This window comes from Rattus rattus, chromosome 2 (genome assembly GCF_011064425.1).
Source record: "Rattus rattus isolate New Zealand chromosome 2, Rrattus_CSIRO_v1, whole genome shotgun sequence".
NCBI lineage: Eukaryota > Metazoa > Chordata > Mammalia > Rodentia > Muridae > Rattus > Rattus rattus.
In genome coordinates this window covers 195076669-195103475 of record NC_046155.1, presented here as the reverse complement: position 1 = coordinate 195103475, position 26807 = coordinate 195076669, and the positions used below count along the sequence as shown (strand labels likewise).

At 41.9% G+C, this 26807-nt stretch overlaps 1 protein-coding gene across 1 annotated transcript in view; it reads right to left on the bottom strand.

Annotated features, from left to right (window-relative positions):
- The window catches only part of Nox3 (NADPH oxidase 3), a 64873-nt gene that overhangs the window by 30432 nt on the left and 7634 nt on the right, over positions 1–26807 (bottom strand). The window contains exons 5-10 of the mRNA XM_032896350.1: positions 23285–23430; positions 20648–20829; positions 16936–17065; positions 11310–11402; positions 9445–9698; positions 3322–3484 (exon numbers count right to left, since the gene is read on the bottom strand). Of these exons, the coding sequence (XP_032752241.1) occupies positions 3322–3484; positions 9445–9698; positions 11310–11402; positions 16936–17065; positions 20648–20829; positions 23285–23430 (968 nt within the window). The remainder of the gene's footprint in view (positions 1–3321; positions 3485–9444; positions 9699–11309; positions 11403–16935; positions 17066–20647; positions 20830–23284; positions 23431–26807) is intronic.

The following is a 26807-nucleotide window of genomic DNA, read 5'->3' as shown; positions in this document are numbered from 1 at the left end:
TTTGTCTTCTGTAAAATGAGAATAAAATTTACTTTAAAAAGCCATGTAATTGTGAAATATGTACAATGCCCAACTCTATACTGTCCGGGTAGAGAATTCTCAGCAACTCTAGGCTGGTTCTGGTAGTTACTAGCAGAACAGCAATTCTGCATTTCACAGTATTCTTCCTTAAAAAAATGTACTCCACATTTGATATGGATTCTTTCTTCTCCATTGGATGGAATAGGAATTCCAGTCTAAAGAGGTGAGTGGAGGCAATGCAGATAGTGTTTCTTTAGTGATAGCTGTCAGGCAAAGCGTCTGGGAGAGCAGAATTCAGGTACAGACTCTCTGGTCAGTAACAGTGGTGCCGAGGAGTTGGCTTAGTCAGTCAAGATTAGCTTGCAGGTGTGAGGGTCTGAGGCCAGTTACCCAGAAAAAGCCAGTAGGACAGCGTGTACCTGTGGTCCCAGTAAGATAGATGGTTCCCTAGAAGCTGACAGGAAAGATAGCCCGCTCAGGAGAGTCTCAAACAGAAAGTGGAGATGCCTGGAGTTGGTGTCTGGGGCTTTACTCTGGCCCTGATGCATGTGTTGGGTACAGAGGCACCTGTAGTTGAAACTTGAATCTATAGGTGCACTTACAGGAATGTGTGCATTCACACGGGCATGTGTGTGTGTGCGTGCACACACACACACACACACACAGACACACACACAGAGCAAGAAAGCAAGAGTGTGTGTGTGTGTGTGTGTGTGTGTGTGTGTGTGTGAGAGAGAGAGAGAGAGAGAGAGAGGGGGGGGGGTGTCCTGTAGTGCCATGTCTACTCTGTGCTGATTCTATGGTATATAAAGAACTAGACAGACCTGGATCCTGCCTTTGATTGTCTGTGTATATTTTTGCAAAGGTCCCTCTACTCTTTGTAAACATCAGGTTGTGAAAGAACTTTAATTCTTATACTGTGCTGTAGTCTTGAGTGTGAAATGCTACTTGCAGGATCTGGTGTTCTGACACCTAGTCCCTAGCTGTGAAGATCATCTCCAAGACCAAAGGAAAAACAAACGTCCAGCATCTGTCATTTTGGTTCTGAGGAGGTAGTTAATTTGCCTTTTCTTTCTTAGTGAGAAAGACACCAGATTTTGGGTCTTTGGGTTACATTTTTCTCAGTGTTTGACAGAACACAGTTCCTGAGCAGGTAGCTGATGAAGGAAGGTTCGATGGCTAAATGGGGTTCGGAAGAATGGGTGGAGCAAGACTTCCTGGGATTCTTTTTCTGCAGACGCTGTCTGAAAAGTTGGCAGAAAACTCCAATCTTCTAGAATATGATGTTGAAGGAGCGTTTCTTAGGTGTTATTGGCCACAGAATTCCTTTTAGCAGATCACACCATACACCTAACATCCCATAGAACAGGCACTGTGTTGCAGGAGGAATGTAAAATGCTTTCTACAAGCTCATGTGTTTGAACGCTCGGACCTTAGCTGTTTTAAGAGGTTGTGGGATCTTTGGGAGGTTGGACCTTCCTAGAAGAGTTGGGTTGGGGGAGGAGCTTAAGGCTGGGTCCAGCTTCCTTTACAGACTGGGCTTCCTGGTCTGTTAAACATGAGTGAGCAGCTCTTGTGTTCTCTCAGTGCCTCAGGGCCACTCACTGCCACATTTTCCTTACCATGATGGACTAAATCCTCAATTGTGATCCAAAGTAAGTGCTCCTTCCCTTGTTTCTTGACAGTTATTCAATCAGAGCGCTACGAAGAAGCAATGACTTACACTGGGATCCACTTATTGACTTTAGCATCTTCCTTAGGTCCAGTAGGAACCCATGACCAAGGGTCACACAGAGCAGATACGGCCAGGGTTAGCTCTAACCTCACCAAGTGCCTGCTTCCTCATGCGTTTCCATACATTATGTTCACAGGTTGTGCTGGCTCGATCTTTTTCCAACTTGATACAAGCTGGGGTTAATTTGTCAGAGGAAATCTCAATTGAGAAAATGTTCCCACTGGCTTGGCCTGGGAGCAAATTTGTTGCCTATTTTCCTAATTTGTGATTGATGTGGGAGGGCACAGTGCACTGTGGGTAGATATATAGTCCTGGGTGAGCAAGCCAGTAAGCAGAATGCTCCTGCTTCAGGTCCTGACTCCAGGTTCCCCTGACTTCCTGCCTTGACTTTCTTCATGGTGGACTATTACATGGAACTTTAACCCGAAACAAATCTTTTCCTCCTCAAGCTGCTTTCAGTCATATTATTTTGTCATGGCATTAGCAACCCTAAGACAAACATCCAACTTCTCTCTGCTATTTAAGTACCCCATGCAAGTCTTAAGAGGGTTTAGGTTCAGAGAATGAAAGTCCAGAGTGTGGCATATCAGCAGGATGAGTGCGCTGAGCTGAGGAGAACCATCCCTGACCTTCATTAACTGCCCCACGTTGTCACTTCTGAGGGGAGAGAAGGGTCTTTCTGTGTAACTCTGCTGTTGACCTAGAGGCTGGATTTTCCGAAATACCAAGTCTCATGGAGAATATGGAGTTGACGCCATAGGCAGAACATAAGTGAGCTTTTTTCTAAGTATTTATGCTTTAGGCTCATCCATCTCTCCCCCAAATCACTAACTGTCAAATTGACCATAGGAGCCAAAGAAAAGGTTATCAAAGCTTCAACCACCTGGCTTCTCTTTGAGTTTTGGACTTTGTAAGGTTCTTATCAGCCTATGCATCAATAAATTTGTGTATCTTTTCTTCTGTTAATGTGTCTGCCAATTATCAAACTCTCAAAGGATGGAAGAGAAGGTTCATTTTACCTTGACAGGGTCAAAGCATGAGATGGTGTCTCATACTGGACAGGACAAAGGAATGGAGAAGCTTAGTTCGAGAACATACAAGAAATCACAAAGGGGGATTTGGTGCCATGTGCCAACACCATTGTGAGAAGGATAACAAGGTCTATTAGTAGAGGCCACGGAAGGAAGAGGTGGAATTGGATACCTGCAACCACTGAATGGAGCTAAAGAGGCGAGGAGGAAGCTGCCTGTTAATGTGACTAACTGCAGCCCAGTCACATAGCCATTTGCAGCCTGTCCACATTTTATCAAGATGAGCAATTACATGTCCTGTAATGGCAATGAAGCAATAAAATTTATGTCTTGTCATCTTTAACAAGATTAGACATAACCCTGCTCATAAATGTAACACTGAATGGAGATTTTTAAGAACATAAGTATAGTTAAGGATCCTTGAGTTTATCCCTCATAGTTAATTAAAATCCTCCCCAAGAATCGGCAGAGGAGAGATATAAGGGTGTTGAACCTTTCACTCCATGGAAGGGTGACCTAATGATTTTTCCATACCTTGCTCAGTCCAGGCAGACTCTGTGATTCACAACACTTATACCACACAGACTTCAGAAGAGAGGCGAAGGGGGTGACTCCAATTCCTGTTGCAATGCACACGCTCACAGGGTAGTGAAATACATCTGCCAGAGAGCCTCCGAAGGGCCCGTCCACTGCCAGTCTGGAATCACATAATGCAGTTCGGTTGATCTTCTGAATGTCTCCCTCTTGGACACAAAGACATCCCAAGCTTTCATTGGGTGGGTCAGCAAATATGGGCTGAAGGTTACTGGGTCATTTAAAGATTCTCTCTTTGGGGAGGGGGATTGGACAAATTGGTTAGTTCTGTTCAGGGCCTGAACCTGTATAAATAGTCAAGCATGGTAGCAAGCTCGTAATCCCAGGCTGGGGAAAGCAGAGACAGGCAGATCCTTGTAGCTGTCTGGCAAGCCAGTCTATCCTAAAGGCACGTTTCAGGCAAATGAAAAACTCTGTCTCAAAAGAAATAGAGTAGAGAAGTAATTAAGGAGGCAACCTGACATTGACTTCCAGTCTTCCCATGAACATGTGTACTCACGTGCACAGACTCACACATCAGTACACACACACACACACACACACACACACACACACACACAGACACACAGACACACACACACAGACACACACACACACAGACACACACACACAGACACACACAGACACACACACAGACACACACACACACAGACAGACAGACACACACACATACACACACACACACACACACACACACACACACACACACACACACACACACACACACACACACACACGCTCTATTCAGACAGCTAGGGGCTGTTCCCGGAAGGCACATCTTGCCATCTACTGTTCCATATCAACATGGCTTGCTGCTTTTAGAGTTCTGGGAGCTCCTGTTAACGGTGAGCATCATGAAGCCTGCAGGAGGAGCCGCCATGACGGTCTTTCCCTCAGCTGCCGATCGAAGCCAAAGGAGATACTCCAAGGAGGCTTAGAGAAATTGTCTTTTCTTTTTTTTTTTTTTTTTTTTTTTTTTTTTTCTTTTTTTTCGAGCTGGGGACCCAACCCAGGGCCTTGCGCTTCCTAGGCAAGCGCCTACCACTGAGCTAAATCCCCAACCCCGAAATTGTCTTTTCTTTTCATGGTGACCCCCACCCCACATTTCCATTTGTTTGCATGTTATTATATATTTATATCTTTTTAGTCTAATGGAGGTGGTTTGTTCAGAATAAATACAATTTTGAAATAATTTGTCAGTTAAGTACAACTTGCAAACCTCATCCTTTATGCTCATCAGCCCGGGGGCAGTAAAAATGTTTTCTCTCTCCTTAGCAATATTTTTCCAATGGTAAAACATATTTTTAAATAAATAAGATGTCCTTACACAGTCTGGCCACTAGGGTTCTTCCCAATTTCTTTTCCCCGATTCTCCATGTTGGCTTTTCTTGTATTACCTAACTACTGCACAGTATTGTCTTCTAACATACGACATCTTTCCCATAGAATACGTAGCTGTAATTTCTGCTCTCTCCTTACTTGCTTACATGACACCTTTCCTCTAGGTCCTGTTTATCCTTTATTTCCCCAGGCAAGTGTCCCTGGAGCTCTGTGACTGGGAGAAATTCCTCATCTACCCTTCCTTACTGTAGTTGAATATTAGCATCTGTACTGTAGGTGCTCACGATTTAGTCATGTTTATTGCGACCTCTAAGCCTCCAGGTCTAGGATGTGGGAAACAGGTCTATTTTTGCTCATTGCCTATTTGGTGCCCTGCTTACGACCCAGTCTGGAGCTGTTCAATAATAATTTGCTGAATCAATTGTAAAGGGGGATATTTAGAGCATTTAAGTAGGTAGAATGCATTAAATAACTCCTACTATTCCAAAAGTACACATTTACATATGAACAGAGATATGCTAATGGAAAGGTTTCTAAGTCATTCCTAACCAGTCTCTGAGGAGAACCTGTCACCTGGATGGTGGGGGTGGGGGTTAACCCATTTGGGCTTTAGTATGTGTTCATGAAGGTTCAAATGGATTTATTTAAAAATATTCTATATCCCAGACTTCCTAATAATTCAAATGAACTCTCCTTGAGTTAATCTTAATTAATAAGGCTTAATTACATATTGATATATGGAAATCAAAGAATAAAAATAAAAGGTCATTAACCAGAAAGTGCTAGTATCTTAGCCCACTTAGATTATTTTATAAATAATTAGGTAAATAGACAAAGACTTTATCCGTTAAGACATCTTATTGTTGGTTATTTTCATAATTAATAACCAGTGATTTATTTGACACAGATTTTTAAAAATATAGCAATTAAATTCAGAGGAGACCTATGTCTCAAACCCTACAGAAATACACATAACTTTCTCCTTTTTTGCTCCATTAGTTTTTCACTAATTTATTTTTCCATTCACTTTACATCCTGATCACAGCCCCCTGCCTCCTCTCCTCCTCACTCCACCCTTAACATTCTTTCCCTAATTGTTCTTTCTTCTTCTCTGAGGAGAAGGGGAGCCTCCCCTGGGTACCACCCCACCCTGGGACATTTAGTCCCAGCAGGACTAGGCACATCCTCTCCCAGTGAGGTCCAGCTAAGCAGTCAAGGTAAGGGAAAGGGCATCCAATGACAGAGGAAAACATCAGAAAATGAGAAGACTTCCCATGCTCATGGATTGACATAGTAAAATCAGAAGCAATCTACAGAAACACACACACACACACACACACACACACACACACACACATATACATATGTATATGTATATATATATGCTTAATTATTTAGGATTGAGAGCTCTTCTGTGCTCCTGTCTGAGGCCTGCTCATACTCTGATGTCAACTCGCAAGGCACTTTTGTCATACCAGGGGCAGGGTTCCGTTTGAGACAATTCTTCACTGAAATCTGTGAGGATCTTACCTTTTGCCCTCTTTAAAATATATTTTATATCTTCTTTCCTATGTATCAAGCTTTGACACTTCATTATTTGATTTATTTTGGAAGGGTGGACTACATTTCTCTCACCCTTACAATTGGAAAAGGTAATCTTTGGAATGTTTTTCTTTCACTTTATAGTATGTGTGCTGTGACTATGTGTGTACACGGGAGTATATGTGCTGTGACTATGTGTGTACACGGGAGTATGTGTGCTGTGACTATGTGTGTACACGGGAGTATGTGTGCTGTGACTATGTGTGTACACGGGAGTATGTGTGCTGTGACTATGTGTGTACACGGGAGTATGTGTGCTGTGACTATGTGTGTACACGGTAGTATGTGTGCTGTGACTATGTGTGTACATGGGAGTATGTGTGCCTGCATATGTGTTGGTATGCGTGCATGTGTTTGTGCATGCCTGTAGAGGCTAGCGGTTGACGTCAGGTGGCTTCCTTGATCATTCTCCATCTTGTATATCTACGTAGGATCTTTAATTTGAACTAACGGCTCACAGATTTGGCTAGTCTGACTAGCTGGCTGGCTCCAGGATTTCCCGTCTTTATTCCCTGAGCACTGGGCTTGTGAGTGAGCTGCCCTGCTAACCCAGTATTTATGTGGGTCCTGGGGATATGAATGTGGGTCTGCATATTTACATGGCAAACTCTTTACCTGCAGAACCATCTCCTGGTCCTGGATAAGTTCTAGCTGTTGAGTTTACTCACATGCCACCTCTTTGGTTTGGACCCCAGGATTTTAATGTGAAGTAGAAGGTCATTGATCTTGCTTGCTCCTTGGTGCTTCATAACATGAGGTGATACCAACACTTCCATTGGTATCTTTGGGGCACTTTACCATTCTTACTTGCAACCAACTATGGTAACTGTTTCTGGGCATTTACGTATTGTGCCAAGGTCATTATTGAACATAATAGCTAACCCTATGTAGAATATTAAGAGTTACTGTGATCTCCCATTTAAGTATAATTTAAAAATGTTTTTTTTTCTCATGGAATTAAACAGTAGAATGATGGTTAGGTGGGAAGGGTTGGGATTCGGTAGAGTGGAGTGAAAGATGTCATAAAGGGGACATAAGTACAGCCACATAGGAAGGGTGCTTTGAAGAGATCACATTGTATAGCAAGGTGACCATAATCAGTGACTGTGTATTATAATCTTAAACAATGCAAAGTGAGGAGACATTAAGTATTCTCATTGTGACAGTGTTAACTGTGAAGCAGTATATTCACTAGATCTAATATAATGAACATACATAAACATAATGCACATATGAAACATAATGGACAGATATAAACCCAATGTGTGCACACACACAATGTACATCTACTTCAAAATCATATTCCAGACAGTAAGCACATTTAATTTCAATCTATCAGTTATAGAAAACTAGGAAGGCTAGGGGGGTTATATCAATGATGGACAAGGGGATGGAGCAGATGTGTTCAAGGCCCTGGTGACCAGATCATGTCAGATGTCCCAGTGTCACTCCATAGGCAAGAAGCAGCACACAGTGCTTTCTGTAGATTGACTGAGAAGTAATTGATTAGTCAAGGGAAGGACGTTTGACAGGCCAAGTAACTGGATACACACAGAGCAGAAGCAAGGATAAATAAACTGAATTGCATTGTAGTGAGTGTGGTGTGTGTGTGTGTGTGTGTGTGTGTGTGTGTGTGTGTGAGAGAGAGAGAGAGAGAGAGAGAGTGAGAGAGAGAGAGAGAGAGAGAGAGAGAGAGGAGGTAGGGAGAGAGATCTATTCCTTCCACATTTGTTTCTGATTTTAGGCATTTTCAGTTTTTTAATTTTTAATCTTGGAACTCCACAGCATTGCTTATCCTTGACCACTTGTCTTTGATAGGAAGGCATCATTTACTCCACCCCTAGAGAGAGCCAACGTGACATGCTTACAGTTCTGCCTTCTCTGGGGAGGGATAATTTCATCTCATGTTTACCCTGCAATGGCGCTTTCTTTGTAATCCCAAAAGAGTTAAAAGAGCTAAAGGATGTACATTGGGTGAAGGTGTGAACTCTTTTCTGTTATGTTATCTTTATGTGTCTGACATCTTTGTAGGCCCTGGGATACAGAAGGATGATGGCAGCATCCCATCTGCAGGAACTTACATGTACTTATTTATGTACCACTCTGTTTTTAACTAAATAAACATGTGGTGCCCAATGTCCCCCAAGAATGGCATAAGTAGGCATAAGTTTTCTCATGCTTCATTAAAATATTTTGTTTCTAATGTATTTGTCTCATCTTTTTAAAAAAGATTTATTTATTGTATTTATATGAGTACATTGTAGCTGTTTTCAGACACACCAGAAGAGGGCACTGGATCCCATTACAGATGGTTGTGAGCCACTACTTGGTTGCTGGGAATTGAACTCAGGACCTCTGGAAGAGCAGTCAGTGCTCCTAACCACTGGGTCATCTGTCCAGCCCCGTTTTCTTGTTTTGGGGGGCCCTACCCATGGACTTCAAGTACTGTTGGATGGTCCTATAGGAGTGGGAATTAACTTGTGTGTTCACTTAAAGGAGGCAAGGCATGATCATTCACACAGTGACTTGGGTCAAACGTGTAGGCTTTTCTGAATAGGGTCGTGGCATGGCCAGAATCATGCCTCTGATTCGTATAAAGAAGTCCTGACTCTAGGACCTTATACTGTGTATCTGGAAAGAGTGCTGCAGAAATGAAGTGTCTCCATGTAAGTTTCTTATATGTAACTCTGCAGTCATACAGGAATGGTATGGGTTAAGTCCAGCATGAGCAGAATAGACTCTCCTTCTTCTGGAGACCAACCTTTGCAAACACAGGCTAAAACCTCAGTCTGTGGTGGGAGAGAGCTTGCAGAAGGAGCTTTCTGACTCATGACAGGCTGTACATAATTAGACTAGTGCTTCTTTTGGATCTGGAAAGGAAACTCTTCCTTCTCCCTGGATCACTTCCTACTTTTGTTGAACATTTATTTATTTTTACAGAAATGTACTTGCTTCTCCTAAATTATACATTTGATGAAGACTCTCAATTTTTTTAAACGAACTCAAGTTTGCAGCTTAATATAAAGCTATTGCCAAATTGAACAGTTTATTCATGCATTTAGATATTTTCCTCGTTTGAAGTAGCACAGCTTGACTATAACAGTGACCTGGTCGTCTCACCTCGGCATGCTACAGAGCTCACTGGGAGCCTGTCCCTCTGCTCCAAATGCCTTCAGTAACGCCTCTGTCCAGTCTCCTGAGGCTCGGATGTGTACACTGAAGAAGTCCTCCTGGGGAGCAGACGTGAGAGTGAAGGGGTGCCACTCCAGCGGGGAGATGGATGGGCACTGGATAAAGATGTACTGTCCGGGTGCCATCTTGAAGTCACGCTTCTTCATGTGAAGTTCCAGGACTGCAGACGGGTGACTCACCACCTACAGCAGAGCAAGATAGCCGAGGGGATTCTCATTCAGGTAAAACGACGAGAGCACATTCTTCATTCCATGCAAAGTCTTTAATTGGCTTTTTAATTTTTGATGTATAATTTGTCACCACTTTCATGCCTAGACTTGCAATTTAGGTGACAATAGAGTTCATTGTGCAGGGTGCTGCGCTTGACTTCTAATAACTGTGTAAGGAAGCAATATGGCGGGCACATGACTCCACACCCCACGTGACCAAGCAACCCTGAGCCCAGCTAACCATTCCGAATTGAATATAAGCGGTCATGGATGAATATCCCATAATTTTACTTGAGCTTATTAAAATAGTTAGCATATCATCTTCACTTAACAAAAATCTGGCAATAATTTGGGATTTTCTTCATGCTGAGGGGAAAAATATTGATCTATCGTATCTCCTCAAAATGTTTCATTTGTTCGGTTTGACTAAAGAATGTCTTGGTGCTGAGCTTTTGGTATAGGGAGGCTCTGTGAAGTTTCTCCAAGAACTTTACACTAACAAATCCTCTGAGGGAAGGAGCATTTGTCCTTCATATATATCCATTGCCTTATAAAAAACTATCTGCACACCTTCATGTCTTCTGAGGTAAATGCATATGAGAACACCACCAAGCACGTGAACACTGGCACGACACTTTTCCATGTGAAGTGCCCCTCACAGCATTTTAATCTTTAGTTCCAGATTTCTGCTCGCCCTCCTGACACTGCCTCTGAAGGAACTACCAAATGTCTTCCTCCTGACAGATCTAAGTTCCCCCACTTGTTCCAGTCTGGATTGACCTCATGTGGTTCTAAGCTTGAGCTCAGTAACATGGAAACCCATAAAAGCAGAAATAGGAAGGCCTTCCATCCTCTTTCAATGTGACAGTGAAGGGTGCATAGCATTCTGTTAAAACTGCTCTAGCTAACACTCAGGATGGGGTAGCATGCTTTGTATTTTTGTTAACCTGCAGGGTACATTTTATCTGGCCATCTGTTCCTATCTTCCTCCAGCATGAAGTAAAAACAAAAGAGCCACAAGTTTGAAGAGCAAGGCAGAGAAGTCCCTCCAAGGTGCACACCGCTGAGCAGGATAGAACAGCATGACCTTGCACCATTGCCGTCTTGAACCTTATAGCATCCCTTGAGACTCTGAACCTGTGGTGGCATTCCCAGCCTGTGCTCAGCTCCCGGTAAGAATGTATATGCTTGAAGCTGTGTGGATGCGATGGTGCTGGCATGTTTGGGAAATCCCACCGATGTGTGCTATTTGAAGTTACTATGGTCAGTGTAAAGCATTCTTAGTAGTTTCCTGTCTTTTCCTCATGAGAGAGAAACCATAATAAAGAGAAATATGACTAACTCCGATGCCATACTATAAGCCTTTATCAGAATTCTGAATACCAGCATGGAGCCTTGATCCCTGTCTCCAGTAAAATTGGTCACACTGAAAGATGCTCCCGATACAAGCAATTATTAGACCAGAAGATGAACCTCTAAATTACAGGCAGTTCTGCAATAAAAATGGCAAATTAAAAACTTGGGCTAATAAAAAATTTTCATCTACACTCAGGCTTTTATTCAGACATAAAGCTACACACATACCTTGGTAATGACAACTTCTTGGTGAGATCTCCAGAACCTAATTATTCTTTCACACGCATACAAGACCACAGGGCCCAAAGTCCATTTCCAGACCTGCAGAGAGACGGGGGGGGGAAGGGAGGAGGGAGGGAGGGGAGAGACAGAAACAGAGAGAGTGAGGGAGAGAGGGAGACAAAGAGAGGCAGAAACAGAGAGAGGGAAGGAGAGAGGGAGACAGAAACAGAGGGAGAGAAGGAGAAGGAGGAGTCAGAGAGAAAGAAGGAAGGAAGGTGGGAGAGACACACAAAGAGACAGACAGACAGACAGACAGAAAGAAAGAAAGAAAGAAAGAAAGAAAGAAAGAAAGAAGAAAAGAAAAGAAAGATAGTAAGAAAGACAGTGACACAGAGAGGTATGTTAAAATAGAGTTCAAAATTTCTAATTCAAACCATATCAATCTGTAGCATGATGGGACTAAGGTATTTATTTCCCTTAACATTGATTGGCCCAGCTATCAACAACAAAGATGTCTGCATGTACTAAATACAATAACGCTTAATTATTCCTTAAAGTATACAAGCTTATTTAAGAGATTAAATTCTCCTCTATTGGTTTTTATGCTTCCTTGATCAATGATGCCTTTATGTAATTAGAAATAATTGAATTTGCAAAGAAATAAGAAATCAGATTGATGTTTATGTTATGTATGATAGGGCCATAAATGCTCCCAAACAGTCAAAGTCAAAGGCTTATAAAAAAAAAAAAAGCATTTTTTTCAGCCAACACACAGAGATTCAAATAGTAGTTTTGGGAGCCAATAATGCCTCACAACTAGGGGATCTGTCTGAATACAGACACTCACATTGCCATGACCCCCTGTGTGTACCTCTACCTCCTATGTTGTGTGGAATTTAAAAAAATCAAGCTAGATTTTTTTTAACACTTTGAATCTCAGAGGATCAAACAAAGGCATCAACAATTGTTTGGAGAGATATGATTAGGAACATTTTCATGGTTAAAAATGTTACTTACCACCTTAACTTTTTGAGTACAATCTGCATTATAGATGACACTTTTTTTTGTAGCCTACTCTTGCCTCAGGTGTCACATGTAACACGAGGGGTCTTTCTCCAGTAGACAGGAAGGATGGGAACACAATTTTTGTGGTTCAGTGTCAAACAATCATGCAAGGTATAGGATAGCCTCTTTGTTTCACAGACAAAGAAACCAAGGCTCCATCTGATCAAATGTCTCCTTGGACATGATAAGGCATCTGGTGAAGATGTGGGCTTGGGTGGACCTGGTACACAGCCTCTGTTTTTCCAGGGTTCCAGCTGCCTTGCTTGAGTATAGCATACAGCAGAAATGGAGTCCCACTACTTACTGCCTAACACCAGGGTCCTTTCAGAGCTTTGCTTTGTAAAGCATTATTCTCCTGAGCTTACTGAAATTTGGTCTGTCAAGGGCTTCTTTTTAAAAAAATGTTGCTTTAATCTTATAGAATAACAAAACAAAAACAAACTCTGGTTCTCTGGGAATCAGTTGGTGTTACCTTGGGAGGCTGCGCTGGATCTCAGAGAGAGCCTCACTAGATCTCAAGGCTTGGAAAGGGTTCTTAAATTTCCCCTTTGCCATTTTAAATCTACCATGACCTTGGTTCTCCCATAAGATCATGGGAGCAGGGGGGGCACCTCCTTCCTTTGAGTTTGTGTGTTCTTTACACTCTGTCTACTCGTTATTTCCTCGTAGCTATCTATCTAGCTCCATCTCCCAGTTCACAAGCTCTTTGACATAATTTTCTAATTTCTTTTGAATTAACGTTCCTCTTGTTAATTCCTTTCTGTTTTCATTAGTCTCAGCTTTTTGCAGGATCTCTGTTTTCGCCTATCAGCTCTTTCTGCTTCTTTCCTAAGGGCCTCTTGCTTTCTTGACAAAGGCTAGGACTTAGTCGTAACACAAAGCACTTTGACCCAGTTACTCACTTCTGCTTCAGTGGGATTCAGCAACACATTCAGAATGGTGGGGAGGATAAATCCCTTTGTCCACTCGTGCAAGGGGAAGGCAGCGAAGATGGTCAGAGAAGGCAAAACAGAGGACATAGCAGAGGATGGAGGTGGACCACGTAAACAAAGCCAGAGCTTCCTTATGCTTGAAAGTATTTTAAGAAGTGGTTTGGGTGTTTAGAGGAATGCCGGTAAGAATTCTTTCTACATGAGAGAAAGACTTGCAAAGATATTCACATAGCCTTTGTGTATTTTCACAAATAATCTTCCATATCCATTGGAGAACACACATTTTAAACACACACTTTAGACATCACATAGCTCATTTTGGTGGTGTCAAATCAGCCATGGCCTCTGATTTCTCCACATTGATGAAATGGAATGGGTTATTTTTCTTTCCATGGTTAGTCAGGAAGGAGAATGTAAGCCATTAATCCTTGGCTCTATCTCTATTCTACTATATAAATTGCTCCGAGAGGAGATAGGGAGGCTTATTTATACTGTGATACTCCCAGAGTCCCTTGGAAGTTCAGGAGCGAGGGTGAGATACAGCAGTAAGTGATGTTAGGAAAGTGGTCCAGCTGTGGGGATCATCAGCAGCACAGACAAGCCTGAACAGATGGGGAGACCATGCTCCCATCTTTTATCCTGTATAATCAGATACGTAGTGAAGTGTGTGTGTGTGTGTGTGTGTGTGTGTGTGTGTGTGTGTGCGCGCGCGCGCGTGCACGTGTGTGCATATGTGTGTGCAAGGTCAACTTTGGAGAGCATCTCTCACTGGGACCTCAGGTTTACAGATTAGGCTAAGGGATTGGGCAGTGAGCCTCAAGGATCTGCCTGTCTTACCTGCCAGTGTTCAGATTACACGCATTCTATACTGTGGCAGGCTTTTGCATGGGTACTGGGGACTGAATTTTAGTCCGCATACCTGCATACAATGCTCTTTATTGGCTAAGCTATCTCCCTGGCTCATGTCTTGGGCTTTTTTTTAATATTTGAATTTTGTATTTTTCAAACTGGAAGACGATTGGAGAAAATTCTCATTGAAGTTCTTGCCGAGCTCTTAAATGTTTTGGGTTTATTCACAGAGATAAAAATGGTGCTGGGAGCATGAGCTCACAGATAGCAGCAGAGGACGTCAAAGGAAGCTTGGAAGAAGGTTGGGGAATCAGAAGGAGTGCCATAGCATGTGGAGAAGAAGTGTCACAGCTTGCCACAAAGTCATGAGCTTTCTATGCATGGTGTGGCTCTGCTTGGAGTGCCCTCTGTATCAGAGGCAACCCTTTGAAACACCTTCCACCCCACTTTCTCCATCTCTTAGACAAAGGGTCAGAATTGTTTAGCATGTCAGCTTTTATTAGTATTGAAAATTCATATGGCTTCTTAGCTTTCTTGTTCCAGTCTCCAAAAATGTGCCGAAAACCATAGTGCAGCAGGTGCATCGTAACGGAAATAAAATCGTGTTGATTTAACAGCAATAGCAATGCAACTCCATTCCTCCACTTTTATTCCTTCCAGAAAGTAAGGGCAGGCTGGCTTTGATTTTATTTTATGGGTGTGGTCATGAATAGATTATTGCCATAGACAATAAACTCCCCAGGGCAGGCCCTCACGTCCAAGTCCTGTGCTTGTCTACTGATGAGCAAGCAGGAGGGCACACCATTGGTAACATTCACCGATGGACTCCACCCTCCTCCAAGCTTTCCCTCTTACCATGAATATCATCCCACTGAAAGTGAAAAAACAAAAGCAAACAAATAACAAAAAAATTAAAAATAAAAGAAAGCCAGAGTCCTATGATTATTATCTACAGGGAAATGAGCTAATTTCTTGGCTAAGAAAGACCAAACAGGTTTTGAGACTAGACTGACTGTGTGAGCATCTCTCAAATATGCAGGTTTGTGTGCCAGTGAGATTGGGGTAGAGACTTGGGCAGCAGATTCTCTGGCCAGCTCAGACAAGGTGACAGCAAAAGATTCTCTGATCCAACATTGCATCAGCCGACGACTATTCTACAGATAAAATCTTCATTAGAAAGTGCCCCAGGAAAGAGAGGAAACAGGACTACCTGGAGACTTGGTAAGATGAGTTAGGTCCAGTGTGGTGGAGCATGGAACCCCTCCCCGTCCTTGGAATGCCTTTCTGATTCCGAGTCAGTAAGACATCAGAGGGACTATGGTACAGCCTAGCCAAGCAGTAATTGCACAGCCCACACATGCTTTGAATCAGGACCCATTAAAAATAATGGAAAAGAGTGACACAGTGAGTTTGGATGTGCAAGGAGGTGTAGCAGGGGAGTTAGCAATAGACGGCCAGGTTCCCCCTCTTAATCATAATTAATGCTAGCACACACTGCTGGGAGCAGGCCCTGGTCTGTATTCATGAAGTGTGGGAGAGAATTGATTTTTTTTTTAATGGAGATGCTGTGGCTGAAAATTTTAGAGAGGTATTCATTTTCTTCATTAATATGCAGGCCAGATAGGGGCTGCAGAGAGCTGAGTTTAAGACAGAGACAATCTATACTGGCCATTAAAGGAACCACGGTCTAACGGCACATCTATTTCATGTCTCTTCATTTTAAACATTTTCCTAGTACTTTTACCTTTAAAATATGGCACTTAGTTTAGTGTATTTGAGGATTAAAAAAATTATTTACATTCTTCTGCTGTCTTATATGCTATGATAGCCCATCATCCCTATTTTAAATGATAACACATTTTGGGGAGTTGTTTTTTCCTACATTTTGTTGTCTGTTCTTGTATTGAGACAAGGTCTCGTGTCTTGCGGAGGGTTAGATTCTCTTGGAACTCCCTATGCTGCTGCTGCTGACCTTGAACTTCTGACCTTCTGTGTACCGGGATTACAAGCATGATTTTTTGGGGGTGCTGGTGATCAAACTCAGTGTTTTGTGTATGCTAGGCACACATTCTGTCACCTAAGCCCCATCCCAGCCTCTTCCTACTTTTAATGCAGTCACTTCATTTATTATCTGTCATATATCAGTTACTAGTTAAACCAAAGGTTTGTACTTTCCTAATACGTCAGAGTCCAGATGGGAGCATTATTCCTGTTCACCTATGTCACTAACTTTGCAGACTGTTGCATACCCCAAAAACCAGAAAACATTACCTTTAAAATATGTGGACACTATCATTAAATTAATACTTAAGTTGATTAAATCTATTCTTGGCTAACATTGAAATTAATTATAATAAAAGTAATTGGGCACCCCTAATTCTTTTGACCACCAGTAGTTGTAGAAAGAGAGAAAGTAAGCCTAGGAATTACTCCCAATTACTCCCAATTACTCCAGAGAGAGGCAAAGTAATAGCAAGGGTATAGAGGGTGGTGAGCCATGAGGCTAACTCCCTCAGACTCATTACTCTGCTGTTATGAAGTCTTGCAATATCAGACATCCATACTTAAGCCTGAGTAGAATACATTTCAAAGCTGAACAAAGTGCTTTTGGCAGTAAATCTCTTTTAAAATTATCCATAACTCGATTTCTCCATTAGCCCACTTAATAAAGAGTTGGCTTCATCAAGTGGTGACATGGGTGGTTCTTTTTTTCAAGCCTATAAAAGCTCTCGTTATTTTAACTGTGGAGACAGTTATTTTTAAAAAGCTCCTGGATTCACTCTTACCGACGGCTCCTTGCCAGAAAATTGAGGTACAGGGCACGAGGTAGCTTCCTGCCATTCGTCGAGGTGGTCTCTGCAGAAGGTGACATTGTGCAGCCGGAGACTCTCTGGAGTTTGACCTCGAATGATGCGACTTAAAAACAGAGAGAGAGAGAGAGAGAGGGAGGGAGAGGGAGGGGAGAGAGGGAGGGGGAGAGAGAGGGAGAGAGGAGAGAGAGAGAGAGAGAGAGAGAGGGAGAGAGGGAGGGAGAGAGAGAGAGAGAGAGAGAGAGAGAGAGAGAGGGGAGCGAGAGGGAGAGAGAGAGAGAGAGAGAGGAGGGAGGGGGAGGGAGGGGGGGAGGGAGGGAGGGAGGGAGAGAGAGAGAGAGAGAAAGAGAGAGAGAGGAGAGAGAGGAGAGAGAGAGAGAGAGGGAGAGAGAGAGAGAGAGAGAGAGGGGAGGGAGAGGGGGTGTGTGTGAGAGAGAGAGAGAGAGAGAGAGAGAGAGAGAGAGAGAGAGAGAGAGAGAGAGGGAGGGAGGGGGGGGATGGGGGAGGGAGGGAGGGAGAGAGAGAGAGAGAGAGAGAGAGAGAGAGAGAGAGAGAGAGAGACAAAAAGCAAAAAATGTCAAGCTGATTTTGTGAGATGTCTTTACACAGATTTATACTCTGCAGTGGTTCCAAAACAACACTCCCCTATCTTGAAACTCGGGCTGTCACTCTCTTCCCCCAGCATCTTTAAAAATAGGCATTTGAAAAAGCTTCTGGTAACTTTGAAGATCCCAGAAAAGAAGTGCCCCTCTGTGGTATCCTGTGTCACATTGAAAGTGTCTATATTAGAGAATTCATAATGAAGGAAGTTGTTTGAACACATCCTTTTGTAGACTGTTGAATTTAATTAGGTTTCATCTCATTCTGATTGCTGATTTGGGCTAATTGGCTAACTTTGTACGATTGGCTTCTTCTGCAGATTGATTTAACTTCTATCCTTCTTAGCTTGTTTCTGAGCACTTAGAAGTTTGAAGTGAATAAGTCAAGAGAGGTGCCCAGAATAATGGTGGTTTCCCCCCAGTGACCACTAGCAGGCTTAGCATTTGACAAGGTCAAAACAGGTCACTTTGAAATGTGTCTTTGAGGCTGTATTGATAAATTTAAAAGTAGCAAGAGAAGTCTGAATGGATGGAGAACTAGATAAAGAGTCCTGCAATCCTATTAGCTTGCATCTGTTACACATGCACGACCCACTGACCTTTGCATATTGCTTAGGCATCAACTCTGGGGACGACTTTACAGACTTGTACTCTCACAGCAGGACCAGACACCTAGGTAATAGAATCCAGGAACTGCTCAGTTCCTAGGTGCTTATGGATCAGATGCACTGCTTTGTTTTGAGAAACTAGGTTCTCATCATCACAGAGATGCTGTGCTCAGCTGTGGAGCAGTGGTTTCCTTGGTTATTATTATATGGCATGGGAGGATAAGAGTACTGCTCTCAGAAACAGCCTGGTGTCAGCTGCAATTGATATGTTAGGCTTTGACTCTGTTCCATGCAAGTCACTCAAGCTTGATCCCCGCTTTGTATCAGGTAAGCAGACAATCTGTGAATCTCCAGGCACAAATGATGCCCACCTCAGGTGGTTGAATGATAAATGGGAGCCAGATGTGGATGTGATACATTTCAGTACCTATATCCTTAGATCTGTGGTAACTTTCCCCATGTTATCTGCAAGAGATCTCAGGTCATTCCATCAGTATGTTGTTAATAATATCAAAAAGTTTATTTTTTTCCCCACATATATCATTGCATAATAGGCAGACTAGTGAGCTTTTAATGCCTTCCAACAGTCTTGCATCTACTTGGCATTTTGTATAGAATTTGCAAATCTCTTTTGACCTAAATAGAAGTTGAAGAATATGTCAAGCTGAGAAGATTAAATAGGTTTTTATCCTCAAATAAGCTTTTCAGCAAGGTTGAAATAACTCAACCATTCTCCTTGTGAAATATTATTTGGGCATAAAAATCCTAACTTCATTCAAATTCCTGACGATTGGGATGGACTCGTGGTTCAGTACCCAGGGTGTGAGTGCAGAAAATGTGGGTTTTGGGGGTTTCAGGGATACTTACTATGTTAAAAGAGGATTACACTAAGATGTCTAAGGTCAACATACAAAAATCAGTAGCCTGACTATAAACTACGAGCAAAGAAGGTGAGGACAAGATTATCAAACATGATATATTTCATCACTCACATTATTGAAACCAAGTGTGTAATTATGTAGTGTCTCCTAAGACGCCTTAAGCATGTTTAATGTCCAGTAGAGTCAAATGACGATACACAGAATTGTGTCTGAAATACAGGAAACTAAACCAAATTAAAAATAAACTGAAATAAGTAAAACATAAAAAAGATTATCAAACCTTATTAGCAATAGTATCAAAGATGTGTAGGAATAAACCCAACCAAGGAGGTGAGAATTTTAAATCTCTGAAGAAAGAAATGGAAGAAGACACTAGAAAATGCAAAGAACTCTCACGTTCACAGGTGGGTAGACTTAATGCTGTGAAGATGGTGACCGTAGTTTTCAGGTTCAGCACAAACTGAATCAAACTCTACATGACACTATTCACAGGAACAGGAAGAAAATTCTAAAATTCACGTGGACGCACAAAACAAGAACAACAGCAATAACAACAAAAACTCTAGTTAGTCAAAGCAATGCTGAGCAAATAGAACAATGCTGGGGAAGGGGTTGCCACGCCACATTTCAAACTACGTTACAGAGCCATGGTAATCAAAGCAGTATGGCATTGGCATAAAAACAGATACGTAGGCCAATGGAATGAAAAAGACGGCTCAGACAAAACTGCACACAATCGCAGCTACCTCGCATCTGACAAAGATGCCATGATGCATAGTGGAGAACATACAGCATCTTCAGCAACTGATGCTGGGAGAAGTTGGTGTCTACGTGTAGAAGAATAAAATTACACCTGTATGTATTACCCTGCACAACTTCAAGTGGATCAATGGTCACGACGTGAAACTGAAAAATGAGGCAGAGTCCTACCAGATGTAATGGAAAAAACCTTTCTGACTGGTACTTCTTTTACTAAGGAAGCAAGGCCAACCATTGACAAATTTGACATTATGAAAACTAAGACGCTCTGTCCAGCAAAGGAAAGAATAATGTGAAAGGAAATTACAGAGTAGGAGAGAATGTTTGCTCTCTGTACATTTTATCAATTAATGACCACACGATACAAATGATTAAAAAACCAGAGTAAAGAAAACAACTCAATTAAAAAAGGGCTATATATCCGAACAGAGAGATGTCAAAAGAAGAAATGAAAACAGATAAGGAACATCTTGGCATCCCTAACAGAGAAATGCAAATTAAAACCACTCTGAGATCTCACCTTATGCCTGTCAGAGCAACTAAGTCTTAGAAAACAACTGGCAAGAAACGTTGGTGAGGATGTAGGAAAGGGAACCTTCACCCACTGTTGGTGGGGTTGTAACGGGTACAGCCATTATGAAAATAAGTGTGGAGAGTCCTTAAGAAAGTAAGAGCAGAGCAGCTACACTACCCAGATGTACCACTCTTTGGCATGTGCCCAACAAACATTCTACTCCTCAAATGCTGGCTCCACCATGTTCACAGATGCTCTATTCACAATAGTTAGGGAATCTGTGCACAGAGACATAGATCTCAGCACCTAATTATAAAATCAGCTTACCCTCCTCCGTGGATGGCCAGACTGATGAAGAGGAAGATGAAGATATGGTGTGTGTACCAGAATAGCTCGTAAGAGGACTGCCTGATAAACTCAGTTGAAGAGGTCATGATCAATATCAAAGCCAGAGAGATCACCAGGCCAGTAATTCCGGAGACTGTCATTAATAGCTGAGTGGTTGTACCCTAGAAGACCACGAAGTATCACCAAATTAATATTTTGGATTTTTTACATTTTTGGGATCAGCGTTAGAGGATCCAAACAAAGCAATTTAGGATGTTTCATGCCAACACACAGGACATCGCCAAAGTCCAGATATACCTCAAGAAACTAGCTGTGAAAATTCTTCCTTTTTCCCCTGTCTCACCAGGGATATTTACTTTGTTCAGACCTTATAAAATGCCATGCCATTAGGCACAAATTTTTCATTTGCATGAGTTAATTTTCCTGTCAGAGCTGCCATTTTGAATTGGTACTAAAGAGCACTGGAAGAACAACGCTGCAGAATAAGCTCAAATTCGAGCTTTTTAATTTTTAAGATTAAAAATTGTGGCTCACCATGCCTAATTGCATCTTAACATTAATAAACACTTTTTTGGAGGGAGGAGAGGTTCCTTAGGGGAACTCCTAATAAAGCAGTTGCATGTACTGTTCCCTTGGTGGTTATGCCTTGCTCTGGCTTTTTAATTGGAAGGACCATGACTTGCATTTCCTTCACGTAACCTCAGGGGTCCTTGGAATAAGACCTGGTAAAGCCTCTGTGATCAATAAGGGCACAGCTATTCTTATCTGATTGGTACTCCCCAACGAGCAGGATTCTGACCCACGAGTGCAAGGGACAGTTAAATAGCCTTTTAGAATATTAATTGCAAAGCATTCTGTTTTTATTGTGAGTTCCCACATCCTTGCTTAGTCATTAGTATTCAAACCCTGTGTTCTCATCTCTGAGCCAACTACCAGCTCAATAAACTCACACTATATCTTTTGTCAGTAAAACCTCATTAATTTAGGCTGCTTTGAGATCTGGAAGTAATTTGGACAGGGACTTCTCCATTGTTTATTTTCTTCTCTTCACAGAAGAGTGGAATGAAATTGAAAGAGGGTACATGTAGAACATTTAAAATATTTGTTTTATAAGTACACTCAGGCACTTTAGAAGTCAATTTACAGCACATGGTGTGTTAATCTCAAATCATTCTGTTTTGACTATTAAAGACTATTTCTCCTCATTTCCCTGCAATACATTTACAGACTGGTCTGAGCTGCCAGGAGCTGTCTAAAGTAACCCCCCAGCATTACTTATGAATTGCTTTAATGTATGTTTCAAGTTATTGATAATCATCTCTCCAAATACCCAAATTAGAGGGGCTTCTGAGCTTAATTAGTACTAACAAAGTATATTGCTTCTAAAATTTTTGAAACAACTGTGTTTGAAGTAGCTTAATTAGCTTGTTAAATTGCTTTAAAGGTTATTTATAATAAATACTATTTATTGCATAGTTTCTTCAAGATGTTGAGATTTATTCTTGGGCCTCTTGCGAGCAGTGAATTTTGTGAAGCTTTAGTGGGGGTAGGGTGGGGATGTAGATCTAAACAGGTGGCCAAATAAATTCTGAGAATCCGAGAAACGGTACTAAACAGATCTCTGCACACTTAGGGCATCTGCAGTTTTGATTTGTAGCTATGAAATCTGCACTTCTAATTGGTGTCAGTTAAGAAAAGGGAATTCAGTTTATTAATGACCTGAGATTGCAAGCCTTCATGAGGAAATCAAGATTTTGACTTGGAAGAATCTCCTTGTAACTAGAATCTGAATTTTCCTTCTCTAATAAACACAAAATGAGCAAACCCATCATTTATAGGGAGGGCCCAGGTGATAGAGATTTCTATCGATGGGGTGTGTGGCCTTGAGATTTTTCTTAGAAAATAGATTAAAAATATATGGTCTCTATTCCAATATGGTCCTCCATGGAAGATGTTTAGATGAACCAATAAGAGAGATGTATGTTGGATCAAGGGAAGTCTTTACCTCTAAGGTAGGATGCTGTGACTGATTGTATTTTCCTTCCAGAGACACTGCTGCTCTGTGCACCTAGGCATTAGCATTGATGGTGTCAAGAGCCATCTACTTCTCTCTCTGAAATGACCTTCAGTCAGTGTATGGTTTGGCAAACCAGCTGTTCACTCTTGTGCCAAAATACGAGGCAGAGAGAACAGACCCAGAAAACAATTTGCAGGTTGAAAGTGAAGCATCCATCCTGTCGTTTCTGGGTTCGGGTGGTGCTTGCTTTATGAATCTAACATCCGTGAAGGAAATCTGATCAGGCGCTGCTTTTAAAACCCATAATATTAAGGCTTTAACAGGTTTTTGCATTCCTAAAATATCACAGATACACATTCACTATAAATTAATTAAGCAGAGTATGTTTTTCTCCTTGCTCATATCCTCCCAGCCACATTAATGGTCGGAAAACCAGCTGTTAGAACAGAAAGGTGAATTGATATTAGCATTTGGCAGAAACCTCTTTTTTTTCAGCTCTTTAATGTAAAGCTTTTGAAATCTATTGCTCTGGATAGAGGGATGGGCAGAGAAGCGATTCTGCAGAAGCGAGGCTGGTTAACATGCAAGGACTCACTCACCGTATACAAGGTGCGGACCGGATTGAGGTAGCTCTCATTTGGGGCATTGCCAAGTTTGGAAAGCGCAGCCAGCAGCCCTTCAGCATCCTTGGCCTGACCCAGGTGATAACGCTCCAGGTTGAACAAGTGTGCCACAATGTGGATAACTGAGGGTGAGAGACATCGGGCACAGGCTGTGTCAGAGACATCCTTTTAGTTCATTCAAAACACCGTGCTGATACCTGAGGCTTCTCTGATCTGGTGTTGGCAGACTACAAGGAATCGTGATTTATTTGTGCATCTTACCCAGTTTCTTGAATGGAGCAGAACATATGGCGTATGGCTTATTATATGTATTTTAATTACATTAACAAATAAAGTAATCTTAATTCATGATTTAATTTTAAATTTCTAGTCATTTTGGAAGTGACGTAAGTCACATCAGGACATGGTTATTGTGCTGGCTAGTTTTATGTCAACTTGACCCAGACTAGGGTCACCAGAGAAGAGGGAGGTTCAACTGAGAAAGTCCCTCCATCAGATCAGCCTGTAGGCTGTTTTCTTAATTAGCGATGGATGTGAGAGGGTCTGTCCCACTGTGAGCGGGGCCACTTCTGGAATGGTGGTCCTGGGTTCTGTAACGAGCAAGCTACAAGGAGCAAGCCAGTGAGCAGCATCCCTCCACAGCCTCTGCATCAGCTCCTGCATCAGGTTCCTGCCTGTTTGAGCTCCCGCCCTGACTTCCTTCAGTAATGGAGACAGATAAACCCTTTTCTCCTCAGCTTGCATTTTTGGCTACAGTATTTCATCGTAGCATTACTTTAATCCTAGACAATACAATACAATATAATACAGCATACTATATTATAGACGATATAATTCTTAAGCAAAGTCAGCCTATGATGGGTATAGAACATGAAGCTTCCTAAGAAGTCAGAAAGAATTATTCTAGAAACCATGCATCACACACAGCAATATATGTTTATTTGACACATAGGTTGATACCAGTAGATATTTTCTTTATATTTTCCAGAAATATTTTCTGTTTTTCTCTTCATATATTTTAACATATGTATGTATGTATATATTCATGTATGTATGTGTGTATGTATATATGTTTAGGCACATATGTGTGTGTGTGTGTGTGTGTGTGTACTTATACACACACATTTACATAGATGATTCTTACGGAATCATCTGGCACATTAAAATGAGCCAGTGTTTGTGGAACCAAACGTATTTTTTCTGTATTCTTTTTTTTTTTTTTTTGGTTCTTTTTTTCGGAGCTGGGGACCGAACCCAGGGCCTTGCGCTCCCTAGGCAAGCGCTGTACCACTGAGCTAAATCCCCAACCTTTTTTCTGTATTCTTAAGGAAGATGTGCTATCTAATTCTGAGAGTTGATATGATAAAATTTTAGATAAAGAGGACAAATTCAAGGACACTGTTTGGTCTGGCCCGGAGGTTCTGCCTCTATGCTGCTTTTTCTGAGCTTGGAAACTCTGTTGGGGAGCCACAGTCATGCCATCTCCATGGAGACCCGGATGGTCAGCCAGTTGACACACACCACTGGGATCGGACTCAAGTATGAACAAAGGACTCATTACACAGGATGTAGCTATTTTCCCCGAAGTTCTTCTGCATCTGCAATGGGAAGAAGTAGCCGTGCTGGCTTCTATGTATATATACATATGTATACTATACAGCTGGCTAACATGTATATAGGCTATACAAATTGTGGGTGTGTTACAGCATCTTCCATGGATGTCCTCTGTGATTGGAGGTGTGGAAGAATGTGTGGCAAATAAGATCTCAGTGTTCCTGAGATCACTGGGATGGGAGGTGGTGCGGTCGGTAAGCAGAGACTTGACTTCTACCACTTGACACTTGTGTAATCAGTAGTGCAGGTTTATAACCCCAGTACTGGGTAAGGCAGAGCTGGAAAGGAAAGAGGCAGATATTTGGAGTTGCTGGCCAGTTAGTTTGTCCAAAAAATATGGTGAGCTCCAGGCTCAGGGAGATACTGTTAGAAAACTACTGAGGAAAACATCCAGTGCCAATGCCTGGGCTCTGCATACACATGCATGCGTGTGTGTGTGCGCACACACAGAACCTTTGAGGATATTGCTGCTAATTCTGTGCCTATGGTTATAGCGGCCCGATGCTGTCTCTTATTTAGAAGCATTTTCTTTATTTTCGTTTCCCCTTTTTATTTATTCTCTCATATTTACATCCTGACTTCAGTTTTTCCTCCCCACAAGTCTCTCCCCCATCTCCCCTTTCCCCAATCCACACCACTCTTCACCTCTCAGAGAAGCATTGCCTTTCCAGGAACCTCAACCAAACACGTCATAATGAAGGTGTCCACTCTCTTCACATCTATTCAATATAGAAATTCTAGCCAGAGCAGTAGGACAACTTAAGGAGATCAAAGTGATTCAAATTAGAAAGAAAGAAGTCAAACTATCCTTAGTCACAGATGATATGATAGTATACATATGCGGCCCCCCAAAATTCTACCAGGGAGCACACACAGCTGATAAACACTTTCACCAAAGTGGCTGAATGCAAGATTAACTAAAAATGAAATAATTAAAAAAATCTCTCTCCATGGAGACAAGGACGGGGACATTCTAGTTTCACAGACTGATTTTCATTTTATATTATAGGGCTGATTCACCAATGTGCCATCCATACCTAACAGTCAGGAAGAAAGCAATGAATTCCCGTTGTCTTCGCCTGCTTTTATAACACTCCTCTCCCGTGCAATGAGCTGCTGATCTCAATCTGTTCCCTGCTAGGTTAGCTTCCACAGAAGAATCTGACAGAGCTAAACTGGATAGAAGTGTGGAGGATGACTCGGGCCCCAGAGATGCACACTCATGTTTACTCCCTTCTTCTAGCACCGAAAACACCACTGGAGGAGGGAGCCCAAGCTGCCTCTCAAGAGACACCTCAAAGGGCCTAAGCTAGAACTCTGTTACCTGAGTTGTCATGTGCTTTAAGGTTTATATAGTAAGTGTTTCTTTTCTTCAGTCCTTTCCAGATTATTTTTGCTTCCCAGAGTAGATTAAATGTGTAAGATCTTAGTAATCTCAGGGATCCTCAGGGTAAAAACCACACGAGGCCATTTTGCTTGGGTAAGCATTCTATTTTCTTCTTAGATTGGATCATGGCTAAAAACTAGAAATATATAAGCTGTTAGATCTAGGGCTGCTTGAGGGTTATTGCTTCTGTTCCCTTTCAGATGTATTTTTTCTTTTTTATATGTCTTATTCTTTTTAATACGAACAATCAAACTGTCGTGGTATGGCCGTGGCTATCTCTGGAATGGGTTTAAGATGCTGCCGTGGTTGTATTCTCTCCTTCTCAGCCACCGAGATACTTTCATGACATTAGACTGGATGTTGGTGTCCAGCAAAAAGAGTAGCAGAGTGGATGCTTTCCAATTACCTAATTTTTCTGCCTCTATTTTCTCATCTGTAAAATAGGTAGATTTGGAAAAAAAATACCCATAACCACACACGGCAGCTCAAATCTCTTCC